At 36.3% G+C, this 18,063-nt stretch overlaps 1 protein-coding gene across 1 annotated transcript; it reads left to right on the forward strand.

The window, feature by feature from the left end:
* Positions 1-16,213: 16,213 nt before the first annotated feature.
* On the forward strand, positions 16,214-17,642 carry LOC140178562 (uncharacterized). The gene is made up of 4 exons (XM_072215749.1): positions 16,214-16,247; positions 16,355-17,178; positions 17,263-17,426; positions 17,522-17,642. The coding sequence occupies exons 1-4, from the start codon at positions 16,214-16,216 to the stop codon at positions 17,640-17,642; spliced, it is 1,143 nt and encodes a 380-aa protein (XP_072071850.1).
* The last annotated feature ends 421 nt before the right edge of the window (positions 17,643-18,063 follow it).

Genomic DNA, 18,063 nt, shown 5'->3' on the forward strand with positions numbered 1-18,063 from the left:
CTAGGATTAAGTTTGAATTGTGTGTTTGGTTGGAATTGATGTGTATAAATGACATGTTACGAAAAATAATGATTTGGATAAGTATTGTATGATTTTGCAAATTTGATGTGTTGTAGAATTGAGGATTTGGATGATGATAGTATGTATTGAATTATATATATATATATATATATATATATATATATATATATATATATATATATATATATATATATATATACATATATTGAATTGATGAATTGGGCCGGAGGCCGTGAATCTTAGGCCAGAGGCTGGAAAGATGTAAGGAAGGTAAGTGGTGTTTGTATGGTATGATGACATATGAGATTGAATGGATTTTTGGATATTGAATGTGTGAATAATTGGAATGATTATTGAATAATGAAATTTGAGGCATTGAGGTGTGGAATTGATGGATTTTTGGGTTGAATTGTGTGGATGAAGTAGGTTTAGATTTGGTTGAGTGTAAATATATGAATGTGGTTGGTTTGTGGTCAATTTGATAAGTAAAAACTGTTTTGGCCTGTGAACATTTGGAAAGATTGGTAAATGCCCCTTTTGGTTAAAAACATATTTTTGGTCAACTTTGACGGGTTATAACTCGATCCTTAGAGTTAGAAATTCTACAAAATTAGATTTTTATGAAAATTCATTTATCGATCTTTCCAATGGTTCAAGAATGGTTAAAAAAATGAATTTTATAAAAAAAGTTATGAAGTTTTGAAAATTGAGTTGAAAAACTGGTTTTTACAACATATCAACTTTTTGCAACTCTGGTATAGCTCGCGTACGCAGATGAATGTATGCGTACGCGGGAGGCCAAGATATCAAGGTTTGCATACGCGGACGCAAGTCACACGACGCATGCCAAGCTTGCTGTTTTCGAAGCTCGCGTACGTGGAAGGAGGATCGCGTACGCGACATGCCCAATTTGCAACTTGTGCATACACACGCAATGGCATATGATTAAGGTATAATGGAGGATGAGTTGGTGAATGATAAGGGGTAATGTGATGATGAATGGTAAATGGCTATGATATTGAACAATGAGAATGAATGGATATGATTAAGGTATGATAAGATTGAGTATGATGTTTAGCGGTGATAAACATTTGATTATGGTGGAGATATGAAGGGAATGAATTTGAAAATGAATTATTTACAGTGGAGTGATTCCACTTGCCATAGTGGAGTGATTCTGTTTGTCATTATTTGCAGTGGAGTGATTCCACTTGCCGCAGTAAAGTGATTCTATTTGCCATTATTTACAGTGGAGAGATTTTACTTGCCGCAATAGAGTGATTCTACTTGCCTATGATTTCCATGGAGTGATTCCACGTGGTGCAATAGAGTGATTCCACTTGCCATAGTAGAGTGATTCTACTTGCCTATGATTGCTGTGGAGTGATTCCACGTGCCGCAGTGGAGTAATTTCACTTGTCGCGGTAGAGTGATTCTACTTGCCTATGATTTCCGTCGAGTGATTCCACGTGTCGCAGTAGAGTGATTCCACTTGCCACAGTAGAGTGATTTTACTTGCCTATGATTGCCGTGGAGTAATTCCACGTGCTGCAGTTGAGTAATTTCACTTGTCAAATAAACTTGTCTGGGTAGATGCAGTTGAGTGATTCTACTTACTCCGGACAGGTCGAGTTGACTGTATAACCGACATATAATATTATCAGCCATAGGGCAGGTATACATTATTTGCATATGTTTGATTTGTTTGGGTTTGCTTAAATTTTATTAGTTTGCCTAATTGAATATGTTATCTGACTAAATTCTACTTGCCTTAATTGCCTTACTTGTGTATTACTTGTCTATATTGCTTGTGATTATACAACTGAGAGGTTTGTCATGCTGGTGTTGGTTGACGCTGGGGGCTGTCCTTGATGAAAAGAAATGATGATATAATTAATTTACAATGATGAATAGTGAATGAGATGATTTGAGCTCCCTGGATTGACCCAGTGGAGTGATTTCACTTGCTCCTATTGGAGATATGAGATGATTGATATAGAATCCATGAGTCGAGTTAGTTAGTACTGGTCCTGTTCTAAATTAGGAGTTTAAGAGTTTGTAAAGTTAAGGAAGACGAAAACTTGAATTAGACTTAGTATCCCCTAGGATAGTTGCCTAATTTATGGATTAGCGAGAATCTAGGGTGAATAAGTGATGAAAGGAAGATTAAGATGCTTAGTGAGTTCTTATTATAGTGCATTGTATTTATTTGACACTTTTACCGTACTGGAAACCCATGGTCAGGGGTTCTCATTCCGTATATATCTCTTTTTTTTCAAATGTAGGTCCAGGTGCTCAGCAGTGAATTGTGCTTCATCTGAGAGATGGCAAAGATCCTTAGATTTCTGTCTTATTTTGTTTAGATTCTCTTTACTCTTGTTTGAAAAACTTATGTTATATATTTAATCCTTTTGAAAAACTTGCCTATAGAGGCCTTTATGTATTCTATTGGGAGGGATATGAGACATTATTGTCAAACTGCTTTTATTCTGTATCCCAACCATCTTAAACTTTGCGGGTCGTGACTAGTGACTATATACTTATGTTATATATCTATATTTTGATTTTATCTTATTCTCCTTTAATTCTCTATTTCTATATCACCTTCGATCACGCTTTATCTTCTGTATTACGAATACGTATGGGTTACGAGTCAAAATTTTATTTTACTCCTTTTCAGGCTTCTCGTTTAATAATTTCTTTCAATTATACCTATATATATGTATTGTATTCCACCTTAAAGGTCGTACCACCTTATTATCATTGACTTATGACTCGAGCGTAAGGATCTGAATAATAGGATGTTATATTATGGTATCAAAACAATTCGTCCTCGGGAGCCTGAGGGATGGACTGCTTGCTTCAATGCATACTCTGATTCTGTGCCTGTACTATTTAGGGTATCTGATTGATACGTTTAGCATGAATTTCATGAGCATACTTTTGGAAAATTGAAGCACTTAACTTGAGATATTGAGACTGATCACCTTGATATCACTTGTTTGGTGTGGATAGAACCCAAATGGCGTCTCATGGATGTGAGCGAGATACTCGGAGAGGAATTCCCAAGAATGAACCAGTGAGAGGTAAGAAAGGTAAGTGGTGTTTGTATGGTGTGATGATAAATGAGATTGAATAGATTTTTAGATATTGAATTTGTGAATAATTGGAATGATTATTGAATAATGAAAATTGAGGCATTGAGGTGTGGAATTGATGGATTTGGGTTGAATTATGTAGATGAAGTAAGTTTGGATTTGCTTGAGTGTAAATATGTGAATGTGGTTGGTTTGTAGTCAATTTGATAAGTAAAAATTGTTTTTGCCTGTGAACATTTGGAAAGATTGGTAAATGCCAGTTTTGGTTAAAAACAAATTTTTTGTCAATTTTGATGGGCCGTAACTGAATCATCAGAGTTGGAAATTATAGAAAAATAGATTTTTTTTATGAAAATTCATTCATCGATTTTTCCAATAGTTCAAGAATGGTTGAAAAAAAATTTTGTAGAAAGAGTTATGAAGTTTTGAAAATTGGGTAAAAAAATTGGTTTTTACAACATATCAGCTTTTTGCAACTCTGGTATAGCTCACGTATGCGGAGGTGCACGCGACGCGGAACTTGGGAGCTGCCCAGTAGTCCCGCGTACGCGGAGGAATGCATGCTTAAGCGGGAGGCCAATATTTCAAGGTTTGCGTACACAGACGCAAGTCATGCAACGCGAGCCAAGCTCCCTATTTTCGAAGCTCGCATACGCACGCAATGGCCTGCATACGCACAACCCTCATATTTTGAAAAAAATATATTTTAAAGCTTTTTAACTATTCTTTTAGCCTTTTAAACCTTTACAAACACCGATAAGAGTCTAGAGCCAGTGTAATGGAGGATAGAGGGACTGGAAGTGAAAATTTACGAGATGAGTTGGTGAATGATAAGGGGTATTGTGATGATGAATGGTAAATGGTTATGATATTGAGCAATGAGAATGAATGGATGAGATTAAGGTATGATGAGATTGAGTATGATGTTAAGCGGTGATAAACGTTTGATTATGATGGAGATATGAAGGGAATAGATTTGAAAATGAATTATTTGCGGTGAAGTGATTCCACTTGCCGCAACGGAGTGATTCCTTTTGCCATTATTTGCAGTGGAGTGATTGCACTTGCCGCAATAGAGAGATTCTACTTGCCTATGATTGCCATGGAGTAATTCCACGTGCCGCAGTGGAGTGATTCCACTTGGCAGAGTAGAGTGATTCTACTTGCCTATGATTGCTGTGGAGTGATTCCACGTGCCATAGGTAGGGGTGACAAGCGGGAAAGCCCGCCCCGCCCCGCCCCACCCTGCCCCACCCCGCCAGAAGCCCACCCTTTGGAGGGCTGGCCCTCCCCGCCCCGCCTAGTGAGGCGGTCCCAGAATCCCAACCCGCCCCACCTAACGGCGGGCTGGCAGGCCGGTGGGCTAAGCCTGGCAAATATCTTTTTTTTTTATTTTTTATTTTTAACTATTAAATAATATATATAAAGACATAAAAAATCTCTTCTGTTTTTTATTTTTAACTATTATAATTTCTAAAAGTATAAACAAATTATAATTTTTATATTCACAAACATTAAAGTCTTTGTAATTATAAATATTGTTCCCAAAGCAAAATAAACATAATTATAAATATTATCTCTAAAACAAAATAAACATAATCCAAAACACTCAATTTTCATCTTCATTCTCTTGTAAGTTAGGTTGGGAGAAGTTGGGTTTTGGCAAAAAAAATTGTAAAAATACCCCTTGCCAAAAAAATACTAAGCCCGGCGGGGAAGCACGCCCCGCCCCACCAAACCCGCGGTTTAAGCTGTGCGGGTTAGGCGTGCTTTTGCTATTTGACGATCCCAATTTTCCAGCCCAGCCCGTCTTTTTGGGAGGGTTGCGCAGGCCGGCCTGGCGGGTTTAGGCCCGTTTGCCACCCCTAGCCGCAGTGGAGTAATTTCACTTGCCGCAGTAGAATGATTCTACTTGCCTATGATTGCCGTGGAGTGATTCCACGTGCCATAGTAGAGTGATTCCACTTGTCGTAGTAGAGTGATTCTACTTGCCTATGATTGCCGTAGAGTGATTCCACGTGCCGCAGTGGAGTGATTCCACTTGCCAAATAAACATGTCTGGGTAGATGTAGTGGAGTGATTCTGCTTATTTCGGACATATCGGATTGGCTGTATAATCGACATGTGATATCATCATCAGTCATAGAGCAGACATACATCATTTGTATATATTTGATTTGTTTGAGTTTGCTTAAATTGTATTAGTTTGCCTAATTGAATATGTTATATGACTAAATGCTACTTGCTTTAATTGCCTTACTTGTGTATTATTTGTCTGTATTGCTTGTGATTGTACAACTGAGAGGTCCCTCATGCTGGTGTTGGTTGATGCTGAGGGCTGTCCTTGATGAAATGAAATGATGATATGATTAATTTACAATGATGAATAGTAAATGAGATGATTTGAGCTCCCTGAATTAACGCAGTAGAGTGATTTCACTTGCTCTAGGTGGAGATATGAAATAATTGATATAGAATCACTAAGGAGTTAGTTAGTACTGGTTCTGTTCTAAATTGGGAGTTAGAGAGTTTGGAAGATGAAAAATTGAATTAGACTTAGTATTCCCTAGGACAGTTGCCTAATTTATGGATTAGCGAGAATGTAGGGTGAATAAGTGATGAAAGAAAGATTAAGATGCTTAGTGAGTTCTTATTATAGTGCATTATATTTATTTGGCACTTTTATCGTATTAAAAATCCTTGGGTGGGGGTTCTCATTCCGTATATATCTCTTGTTTTTCAGATGCAGGTCCAGGTGCTCAGCAGTGAGCTGTGCTTCATCTAAGAGTTGGCGAAGATCCTTAGATTTATGCCTTATTTTGTTTAGATTCTCTCAACTCTTGTTTTGAAAAACCTATGTTATGTATTTAATCCTTTTGAAAACTTGCCTATAGAGGTCTTTATGTATTCTATTGGGAGGGATAGGAGATATTCCTGTCAAACTGCTTTTATTTTGTACCCCAGCCGACCTAAACTTCGTGGGTCACGACTAGTGGCGATCTACTTATGTTATATATCTATATTCTGACTTTATCTTATTCTCCTTTAATGCTCTATTTCTATATCGCCTTTGATCATGCTTTATCTTCTGTATTACGAATACGTGTGTGTTATGAGTCGAAATTTTATTTTATTCCTTTCCAGATTTCTCGTTTAATAATTCCTTTCAATTATACCTATATATATGTATTGAATTCTACCTTAAGAGTCGTACCACCTTATTATCATTGACTTATGACTCAAGCATAAGGATTTAAATAATAGGGTGTTACAGAGCCCGCGCCACCGTCACCCATGGCCGCCGTTCTTTCCGCCGCTCTATTTGGTTCTGTTTTGAGCTGCGCCACTGTCTGGGTGGTCACCAACAACAGTTGCGCTGCCTCCTCCCTGCTCTGATGCCGCTGCTGCTTGGGAGTAATCGAAAATGTTGCTGTCATTACCATGGATTAAGAAAAAAGGGTTCGTCACATTCAATTCCTGTTATTTCGACATCAAAGTAGGGGATTTATTTTTAAAGTTAAACATTTTTAATATAGAATGTCTACAAAGTTATTTGGATAATTGCAAATAGTTAATAATGATTAAGAATTGATTAATTGATTTGAATTGTTTGAAATGTGTTTGAGATTAGTTAGCTATTGTGATTATTCTGAATTATTATTAGAATTGGATGCAGTTGTGATTACTCTGAATTATAAGTGAAATTAGATGCGGTTGTGAATTGTATTGAATTTTTTATTTTTGCGATGAATTGGCTGAGATTTCGATCTTCAATGAGTTATTTTGGATTGTTTGATATTGAATTGGATATTTGATATATCAAAACGGCTGTGAAATTGACTTGCGATCGGTTGGAATTGGTTTTGGTTGTTATTGAAGGATTGAAACTTAAAGGATTAAACTGTTCTTGAGAACCTGATTTTCTGAAATAATATAGTATCTTTAAGAGTATATAAATAATTCTGTAATAGTTGGACTAATTTTTTTTGAAATAATATAGTATCTACTTTTGTGGTTGTTATGATAATAATCAATGGTTTGATTATTTTATTGAATTTTAATTAATTGGGCTAGCTATGAATTCATTATGTTTATGCTTTGGTTATAGTAATGTATGAATTGAGAATTGATTATGTGGCTGAGAGATGGTTAATATGGTTAATTTTGTGATTGAGAATATTCTATTTGACAATTGTTGAGAAAAAGGTGAATGAGTTGTTGAAAAAGAGAGAACCCATAAGGGTGGATAAGTCCTATTGTAAGGAGAAGTTATGTCCAAATTTTTATAAAAATATAAGGATTTAATAAAAATATAAGGATTTAACTAAAATAATTATGTGAACTGAGTCTTAGATGTTTGATTGATGAATTTTGAAACTTGATAACTGAAAATGAATATTTAAGGGTTTGTTTGACAATGTTATCGATTGTTTATAAAATTTAAAAATGAATATTCTTTTAAAGTGTTTGAAAATGGTTTGTGTTAAGGTTGCTAAAGTAAAAATTGTGAAATGATTTGATGGATAAGTTTTTAAGGAATAATGTTTAAGAAAGTTAACGAAAGTTTAAAGAAAAATGTTAAGGATTAAAAGAGATCAGAGAAAGGATAAAGCCATCTCATAACCAGAAATCGAGATTGAAAACTAGTAACTGAAAGGAGTGGCTAAGGAAATGAAATAGAGAAAGAAAATTGAAAAATGTTTATGAAAAAGGAAATAAAAATATGAGTGGGAATGTCCACAATTGAGAATTTTATTCCGTGGGTACGCATATTAAAGTCAACTGATGTAGCTTCGGCATTCGACTAATATACAACTGATGCAACGGAAATTATTTTCTAGAGGTATGTATATTAAAGTCAACTGATGTGACTTCGGTCATAGACTAATATACAATTGATGCAACTGAAACTGTTTTCTAGAGGTACGTATATTCAAGTCAACTGATGTGACTTCGGCCATTAGACTAAAATACAACTGATGCAATGGAAAATCATATCTGGCACTTATTCCTAGATAATGTCGGGTTGCAGGTCGTCAACTGACACATGAGCTCATGGCCTGCTTAGAACAAACATGCATTATATTGTTTGCGCATGCGCATTTGCATTTGGTTGTGTTTGCTTATTTTATTTCTTTGTGATTGTGCTGTTTGTCTTATTGTGACTTGTTTGTATGTTAAATTGGGTCTCTTGTGCTATTAGTTTGTGTACTAAGGTGACTAAGAACTGATGTTGTGATTGAAATTTGTTTTAAGTTCAGAAATTTAAAGAAAGTAATTAATTATCTAAAGTAAAATTAAAAACTATTTTTAAAGGTTTGACAAAAATAATTTTAATGAGTAAAGTTAATTATTCGTATTTTATTCATTACTTTTACGGCATTCCCATTCCCTACTGAGAACGTGTGGTTTGTTCTCACCCAAAATTTTTCATCCTTTCAGTGACACAGGTTTGAAGACTTAGTATGAAACTACGGAGGATTAGTAGATTTTATTTATGATTCCTGTTATTTTTATAGAATTCCGTCACTCTTGTTGCTTAAGATTTTATTTTATATAGAGGGGTAGGAGTTGTGTTTGAGTTTCATTTGAATTCTTTTGTATAATATTTATTATTATTAGTAATTATGTGATTATTATCACTTAGAAATCTTTGATATATGATTGTAATAAATAAAAACAAAATTTTCTAGAATTTTCTTAAAAATTAGAATGCGATATCGACATAAAGGCTCAATATTAAATAGATAATAGAGCAATTAGGTTAGTAATGCCTTACTTTTAGTACGATCATGACGTGTTGGAAGTTGGATCGTTACAATTCTAGTCACACAACAACTCACAGAAGAGCAGTACAAGAAAGTCACCGGATATCGTAAGATTTATTAGCGAAATTATCAAAAATATCCACCAGTAACTTGTTTACCGTCAGATTTAGCGGTGGAATAAATCGGACGGTATAAACCTCGCCGGTAACTATTTATTAGCAGCGAATATAAACTTTTAATAGGCAAAATTCTGGAGCTTGTTACCGTCGAATTTTTTCCTCAGTAAATTTGACGATAAACTTAAATTTTAATTTTTTTTAAAAATTTATTTAAAAATTCAATATATAATTTTAAATATTTAAATTTAATAATTTCTAAATAAAAAAATTTAAAGTTTTATAATTTTTTATACTAAATTTCTTTACATTGAGATGCTATATATGTATTCCTTTACTAGTTTTAGTGCATGACAACAATTGCTAACATATTCTTGCAGTGAAAACAATGGAAGAATATATTCTCAAGGTCCACTGTGAGTTACTAAATCTTTATACTAAGACAAAATACAAATAAATGATGCTCTACATACCCAAAAAATTCTATTATCTAATCCTATTTCAAACATACCATTTCTTACGTTAGATCCCATCTAAACCAACTCTCCTAACCAACCAACATCTAACTCATCCATAATATAGCACTTTCCAACCAATCCTCAACTTCAACTTCCATAACCACGCAACCAATTAGAAGAACCAGCAGAGTTACTCGGCCACCTAAGTACCTAAATGACTACATTTGCCACATTAATACACATATCCAATCAACAACTATATTAGCAATCACAGATTAAACCGCACCTACCATGCAACAGTCTATCAAGCCAACATGATCCCTGAATTCCAGTTTTACCATCAAGCAGTGCAGCATCATGAATGGAGACTTGCAACGAAAGAGGAATTGGATGCTTTAGAATCCAATCAGACTTGAGATTTAGTCCCACGAACACAAGGCAAGAAACCAATAAGGTGCAGGTGGGTATATAAAAAAAACTGATGGAAGCTTGGAGAGATATAACGCCAGGCTCGTTGCTAAAGGCTACACACAACAAGATGTCATTGATTTTAAGGACACCTTCAGCCGCATGGCAAAAGTTTAGATCGTAAGGGTCCTCTAATCAATTACAGCTGTAAAGGCTTGGCATCTGGTGCAAATGGACATCAATAATATATTTCTAAATGGAGATCTAGACAAAGAAGTGTATATGAAACTTTTCTTGGGTCATCCAGAATGAAAAAATGGCTTTGTATGCAAACTAACAAGGTCACTCTACGGATTAAGATAGACATCAATGCAGTGGTTGACAATTCTACTCCACACTCAAACAAGATGGTTTCAAATAATGCAAAAGCGACTACTCTTTGTTCTCATTAGGGGAAGGAACTTCAATTGTTTTTCTACGTGTCTATGTTAATGACATAATTGTTGTAGGGGCATATCTCAACGTGGTGCAACAAGTACAACAAAAACTCCAATTTATATTTAGAATTAAGGTTTTGGGAGACTTAATTTTTTTTATGGTTAGAATTAGCAAGATCGAGCAAGAGAATCTCTCTCATACAAAGAAAATATACAATGTCATTGCTTGAGGACACAAACTTTTCAGATTGCAAGTCAGCCTCAGTACCTATGGAAGCAAACCTTAAACTCAGAGCACAGGAGAGTGACAAAGTTAAAGATGCATTTGCCTACAGGAGATTGATTGGGAGATTGATGTATCTTATAATTTCAAGACCTGGTATCACTTTTGCTGTAACCAAATTAGCTCAATTCATGTCTAATCCAAGAGTTTCACATCTTATTGTTGTACATCACATCTTGAGATACCTCAAAAATGCACCCAGCCAATGAATCTTCTTCTCTTTAAAATCAAAATTCAACTTGTCCATTTATACTAATATAAAATGAGAGAGCTATTTAGACACTCAAAGATTTACTACTGGTTATTGCATTTTTTTTAGGAGACTCTCTAATCTCCTGAAAAAATATGAAGCAGCATGTAATATCCAAAAGTATAACCGAAACTGAGTATAGAACCATGGCTAATGTTACTTGTGAAGTTGTGACTCACCAATCTACTCAAGCTTCTTGACATTATCATTAATTCTGCCATGTTGTTTTGTGACAACATCTCGGCTATTCAACTCGCTTTTAATCATATTTTTTATAAGAGATTGATGAGTTTGGAAAACTCTAATTTAATTTGATGATGAACAAACATTATTAATTTAATTAATTACAAAAATTATTAATTTGAACTTTAATTCATACTTGTTGAATAATAATTTTTGTTGTTATGCAAATTTTAGCTTGGGCTAGAATTTTGGTAAACAAGCCCAATATGATCAGCCTTATGCAAGAAAAATGGTTTAACTAAGTGGCTGAATTATTATTGTATCTTGGGCCGAATAGCAAGCCCAAAAGATTAAAGGAGATCAGTCTTAATTATCAAAAGTGTTATATGTTGTGGCTGAATTGTTAATGTTGGGCCAGACTTAATAATTATTAGCCCAAACCAATTTTGGTGAAAGACCAACAACTTGGTCCGAATTGAAATTGAAAGAAAAGAGGAAAAATGCTTGATAAGTTCGGTTACCTACTCACATGGGTTATGGAATTCAAATTTTTATTAATTTAGTTTTAAAGCAAGAATTGGAAATATGAAAGAGAAAGAGAAAAATGATTTGATCGCTTTAATGATGCTACACGTTACTCAGCAAACAAAGGAAGTGGAAACTTAATTCACTTTCATTCTCTCTCTTAGTATCATTAAAAGCAATTTTAATTTTCCTCTCTTCTCTCTCTTCCTTCTTCATAGCTTCGGTCACTTCACAGAGAAGAAGATGGAAGCTCTTGCAAGCCATCAGAAAATTGAAGAAGCTAGAAGCAAGCTAAAGACCATTGTAATGATGACAAGAAAAAGAAAAAGAAAACAAAAAGTATGTTGTGGCTGAGATTTTCATCACAAATAGTAAGATTTGGTGAAGAGATCTCATGCTCTCCATACCAAAAATGGAAGAAGATAATCTCGGTCAGAGGAAGAAGACCCATAAGGGATGGCTTGTCTCAGCTTTTGATCAACCACCACAGGAGGTAGCTATAGTAGCTACGTGATGGAGGATGCAGAAGTTTGAGCAGAAGAAGCTGTCATCATCAAGAACTCATCAAGGACTAGGAATCCTTCTTGGAGTGCAAGTCAAGATGGAAGGCTCGGATTGATGAAGCTTGGTATAAAGGGAAGACACAGAGGTAATTGCATGTTGGATATAGTATTTGGTTTCCTCTCCTCTCTCTCTCTGGCCGAACTGGTTTTGAATGAAGAAGAATAAGTTGGCTCGGTTCAAGAGCTTCAACCTTGGAGGCTTCCCCTTCTATAAATAAGGGTGAACAGCCAGGGCTTGAGGCAAGGAGTGAGAGTGCAAGGCACAGAATTCTCATAGCTAGCTACCTAAGCTAACAGAAGTTCTTCTCCTTCAATGTTTTCATTTTGTATTTTTCTGTTTAATTTTGTCTGTCTTGAGTCTCATGGAAAAAGGCAATCAGTGAGGTTTGTAAGAAAAAGTCATAGAGCGAAAAAAAGCAGAGAGTGCAAAATTAAAAGAAAAAGCCATAGATGTCCTTAGAGGTCCTTTGTACATCTGTGTTGTGTTTCATGATTCTGTGGGAATCCCCTTGCAAGTTGGGTTAGCACTTAGCAGTTGAAAGCTTGGCTATGACCAAGTCAAGTTCAGGATTGGGGTTTAGATTCTGGACTTGTCCCGGATAGGAAGGATAGTTCCTAGGGAGAATTGGTGTATGTAATCATGAATATTATAGCGAAATTCCATCATTGTTGTGATGGAGACTGGATGTAGGCTGCATTGCACTTGGCAGCTGAACCAGGATACTTCGTGGTGTGATTATCTCTCTTTCTTCTATTCCATTTCTGTTTCTGCTGCATAGGAGATAAAATTGAAAAATATCTCGTGCCGGGTTACGAGATAAAAAGAAAAAGTCTCGTGGCTGGGTACGAGACAAAAATAAAAAAGTCTCCAGAAGTTGTTTCAAAGACAAGCAAGTTTTAATAAGCGAAAAAGGGGCTAAGATTCAACCCCCCTTCTCTTAGCCACTGAAAACCATCAGAGATCCAAGCATACTGAAATAGATTGTCACTTTATTAGGGAGAAGGTTAAAACGACTTTGTCAAACTAGTACGTGTCTCAACAAAATACTAATTAGCATACATCTTCACTAAAGCAGTTTTGGCATCACAATTTAATTAACTTTCTCATGTCCAAATTAAAAACATATAATTTATATGCTCCAACTTGAGAAAGAATATTAAATCCAAACGTATTTAATAATTAGTGATTAAATTAGTTACAAATAGACTTAATTACAATTACAGTTGTACAATTTTTAAAATTAGTTAGAGCTATCACTACCGCAGAGGCAGAGAGTAGCGGCAGGGGGTTGGCGGCTGTGACCATAATCGCCGCTAATCAAGAAGGATCCTGGCAGAGATGTGTGGCGATCAGGTAAAAGCCACAAAACTCCCCTGGATAGCGGCTGGGTAGTGAACACTGCTGCTAAATTAGGAAGTATATCTTCAGGCTTCCTCGTTTCACAGTATCTTCCTGGTGCGAACAAAGCGGGAGAAAAGGCGCCAAGCAAAACCATCCCACCCGGCGACTTCTTCAATAAACGCCACTAGGTGAGTTTCAAATCAGTGTTTTAATTCCACTTTAATCTTACAACTCAAAATTACTTCCTCCCAATTCTACAGAAACCCGCGAGTTGAGTTTGGTAGCGCGCCAACCAAGAGCGGGAGCACAGCCGAGAAATATCAAGGAAGAACCCACCCAGGTGAGGATTTTATCATGATTCGACTTGTCAATTCCCCCTTTTCATGTTACAACCATTAATCGAGAACTCTAATTGAGAACCCCAATTTTGCAGAAACCCCCAATTTTTCAAGCTTTCCCCTATCATCCACAATTCCTGAAGCTCATACTCTCCCCTGTCGAGTTGCGCAGCTGCCTTCGCGACCAGTCCGCTGGCACTGGTTAGTCCTGACACTATGATCTTTTCTTATTGATTTCATTGTTGGTTAGAATTTTGTAAAAATATTTATCTATATCTATTTTTAACTGGGGTTAATTGCCGCTGTTCATAGACTGGAATTTGAAGGTACCCCTTTTTTTGATTTAATGGGTGCTCTGTATTGAAAGTGATAGTTAGAGTAGAAAGCTTTAACAAAGGCTCGTTATCAATGTTAGAGGGTTGAGTTTCTTTGGTTTGCATCTCTCTTGCATCTACTTCCTGTTTTTTTAATTACCCAAGAATGTGTTTCTTTGGTTTGCATCTCCCTTGCACAGGAGAAATTGAGAAACTTTGCACGCACTAATCTAAATATTTTGTTTGTTGATAAATTTTTCCTGTAAAGTACAGGACATTGGTAACTGCTGTTTCATAGCTGTGGTGTGTTCTTTGCCACTTCCCATTGGTTCAGCTCTGTTATCATTTTCTCATGTTTTTTACGACAAAAGCTTGATATTTATCATCTGTGTATTGTTTATAATAGTATTCTGAGTCAGGTTGGTTGTTGGTGTGTTGGGGTGTGTGTTTGTACAGTTGGGCTTGTTGGTTTTGGCTTAGTTTCCTTTATCTTCATTATGATTCTTCTATTCTTGTCTCCCAAATCTGTCATTTTTCTGCCTATTTGAGTGTTTTAAAAAAAGTAACTTTTATCTTTATTTTCATTCTATTTTTTACTTCTTTGTTTTACAACACTTAGGTTGTACATTGTATCCTCTTTCAATTTCATACTTTTTTATTTAAATGCTTTGCTTCCTTTTGATGTTTTGGTGATATACTGCATATAGATCTGGGATTTTAGATTTCATATTCAGATATGGGGTGCTTAAAGTTTGTGTCTTTCTCCTATTCTTCAAACGAGCTAGTTTTTCACTTTTCACATGTGTAGAGAGTAATGGCTAAAACTTAAAAGGGACCATTGCCACTTCATTGAGCTTTACTTAAGTTCTAATATTCTCAAGGGAAAAAAATAAAATAAAATAATAAAATAAAAAGAGGACACTTTACTCCTGAACATTAATGAGTTTGGAATTATGGTTGTCAGCAATTCTGTACATCATAGCACACCCAATCATTTCTAGTTATAATATGCTTTTGTTGACCGCATCATGAGCTTAGAAGATTACATTAAGTGGGATGCTAATGTAGCTGTCATTGTAGTTTATTGATGGTGCATGGAGGGCTCAAGTGCTCCTTGGTGCTATGGAGTAAAAGGGAGGAAATGTCATTAAAGAAAATTTTGAAAAAAGGTGGAAGATAGTTTTCCGTTAATGATAGTTTACTTATTATGTTGGTGCAAGGTTTTATTATGTTTAGTGTGTTCCATTTATTTCTATTTTGTTTGGTGGTAGTGGAGTTAGTTTACATGGAGTTTCTTCGAAGGGATTATATGTAGGTTTATTTGTTTGTTGGGTTTTTTATTTTCTGTTGAATACCATTGTCATTTGCTGCAAAGTGCAAACAAATCCGTCTCTTTCATTCTTATAAATCAAAATCCTTATTGGCTTTATTTCTTTCTCATATTACTATTGCCTCCCTATCGACTTTGATTCTTATAAACCAAATTGCATTGCATGTGAAAAAGACACTACTTTTTGTTCATACTATACTTACTGTGACACTGGACTAATTGGTCATGATTCTCTTGATGTCATTCATGCTACTCTAGTGCTGAACTGCTATTTGATTTTTTCAGACCCTTTTCTTATGTGTCACTCTTCCTGAGCTGCTCGTGTTGTTATTATTTTTTATGTTCTTTTTCGTTGAACCAATTATTTGTACCTCTATGGTAGACGACAAGATAGAGAAACTATAATCAAATATTTTGCATAATCATACCTACGAAATTTATGTCTACAATTTCAAGATTCTATTCTCTATCCATTATGACTGTTTAGTTATATTTTTTTCATTAATTTTTAAATCTAACTTTCAGTCCTATTTTCTTTTTCTTTTTTTGAGGAAGCTTTTATTTTCTTTTCACTTTTTGGACTTGGAACCAGCAACTCTTTCACCCAGTAATTATTTAGAAAGCACGGAATTTTGCAATGAGTAAGCCTCCTCCTCAATACCTTTTGTGTGCTACATGTTACCTGGGATGCAAGTAACTTTTATTTCTGTTTCTGTTTTGAGTTATTCCGTCGCTCTCTACATGGTTTTGCTTGTAATATATTGTCAAGTTTATTACGTATGGCACTTTTCCATCTCATAATTGTGATAAACTGTTATTGGTTCTCTTGACACACTCCCCATTTTTTCCTTTATTTTATTACAAGTTCTATGTATTTTTTTACTATTTTTTTATTTGTTTCTGCTATTTCATTCATTTAGACATTGATAAGAGCTGGATTACAAAGCCTAGAGGGAGTGCAGAATATAGGGATGGTCTGAATAGATTCCTTGACTTCGCATTTGTCAATGCATCATCCGATGGGATGATACATTGTCCATGCCCGTTGTGTGGGTTCCGGTGTTACCAAACTAGAGAGGACACGTACGATCACCTTCTGATGAAACCCTTTCCCCCTAACTATACCTTTTGGTTACATCACGGTGAGAGGATCGTAGATGAGAGATCCAGCGCTAGGGAAGAACTAGAACCTAATGTAAATTTAGGAGATCAAATGCGAGACATGGTCCACGACGCATTCAACTTCCCGGGACTGCAGAGTGATAATGAAGACTCGATGAATGGGGATGTTAGAGACGTTGCGGAGGGGTTGCCGTACTTATCTGATGAACCTAGCTGCGGGGCTCGTGCCTTTCATGACTTGCTTGAGGACGGCGAGCAGGGATTATATCCGGGATGCTCAAGATTCTCGAAGCTGTCTTTCTTGGTTAGGCTGTACCATATAAAGTGCATATGCGGAGTGAGCGACAATGCTTTCGGATTGATTCTAGAGCTACTGGGGGATGCCTTTGAGCATGCAAGGATTCCGAAGACCTTGCACGATGCCAAAAGGATCATAAGGAAGCTCGGCATTGGGTACAAGAAGATAGATGCATGTCCAAATGACTGCATGCTATACCAGGGTACAGACCAAGACTTGTCTAGATGCAAACGGTGTGAGGCATCCAAGTGGAAGCAAAAGACCAGGAAGAATTCTTTAGTCAGAATCAACGCCGTTGTCAAGAAGAATGGAAAACCTCTACCGGCAAAGATTCTCCATTACTTTCCTCTGATTCCACAGTTGCAGCGATTATTCATGTCCAGCAAGACATCCGTTGACATGTTGTAGCACAATAGAGGAACCAACTCTGACGGTTCCTTGAGGCATCCCAGGGATGGCGAGGGTTGGAAAGCATTTGACAGGAGATATACTGACTTTTCTGGCGATCCGCGCAATGTTCGCTTAGCCCTGGCTAGTGATGGCTTCAATCCTTATGGAAACCTCAGTTCAAAGTACTCAATATGGCCAGTGATTCTTATTCCGTACAACCTACCCCATGGATTTGCATGAAACAAACTAACTTTATTCTCTCTATGATTATTCCCAGTCCTAAAATGCCTGGCAATGACATAGATGTCTACTTACAGCCCCTGATCGATGAGCTGAAGGAGTTGTGGGCTGGTGTTGATACCTACGACGCCAGTGAGAAGAAAATGTTCAAGATGTGAGCTGCACTGATGTGGACTATCAGTGATTTTCCTGGCTTGGGCAATTATTTGGCTGGAATACTTACGGCGGGAGAGCTTGTCCCACGTGCAATTTGGATGCCGAGACTATGCGACTCAACTTCAGTCAGAAATGGTGTTATATGGGTCATCGTCGCTTCTTGAATCGCGATCACAAATATAGACAGGACCGGAGTAGATTTGATGGCAAGGTAGATGATAGATCCCCACCTACCAAATTGACTGGTAGGGATGTCCTGAGACAATTGAAGGGTGTTCCTGTCTCACAAGGCAAGGTGCAAGCGGTGGGCGGTAAAAGAAGGCGCAGACAGCAGACCGTGGTGCAAGACGAGTCTCCCTGGAAAAAGAGGAGTTTATTCTTTGATTTGCCGTACTGGGAGAACAACGAGTTACGTCACAACCT

This window comes from Arachis hypogaea, chromosome 14 (assembly GCF_003086295.3).
Source record: "Arachis hypogaea cultivar Tifrunner chromosome 14, arahy.Tifrunner.gnm2.J5K5, whole genome shotgun sequence".
Classification (NCBI taxonomy): Eukaryota; Viridiplantae; Streptophyta; class Magnoliopsida; order Fabales; family Fabaceae; genus Arachis; species Arachis hypogaea.

What these genes read in the sequence shown, in the direction of transcription:
- LOC140178562 (XM_072215749.1), top strand. Translation starts at nt 16,214, where the DNA reads ATGGCACTTTTCCATCTCATAATTGTGATAAACT. An exon ending in TCTCATAATTGTGATAAACT is followed by an intron (nt 16,248 to 16,354) that starts GTTATTGGTTCT and finishes TCATTCATTTAG; the next exon opens with ACATTGATAAGAGCTGGATT. An exon ending in TATGGAAACCTCAGTTCAAA is followed by an intron (nt 17,427 to 17,521) that starts GTACTCAATATG and finishes GATTATTCCCAG; the next exon opens with TCCTAAAATGCCTGGCAATG.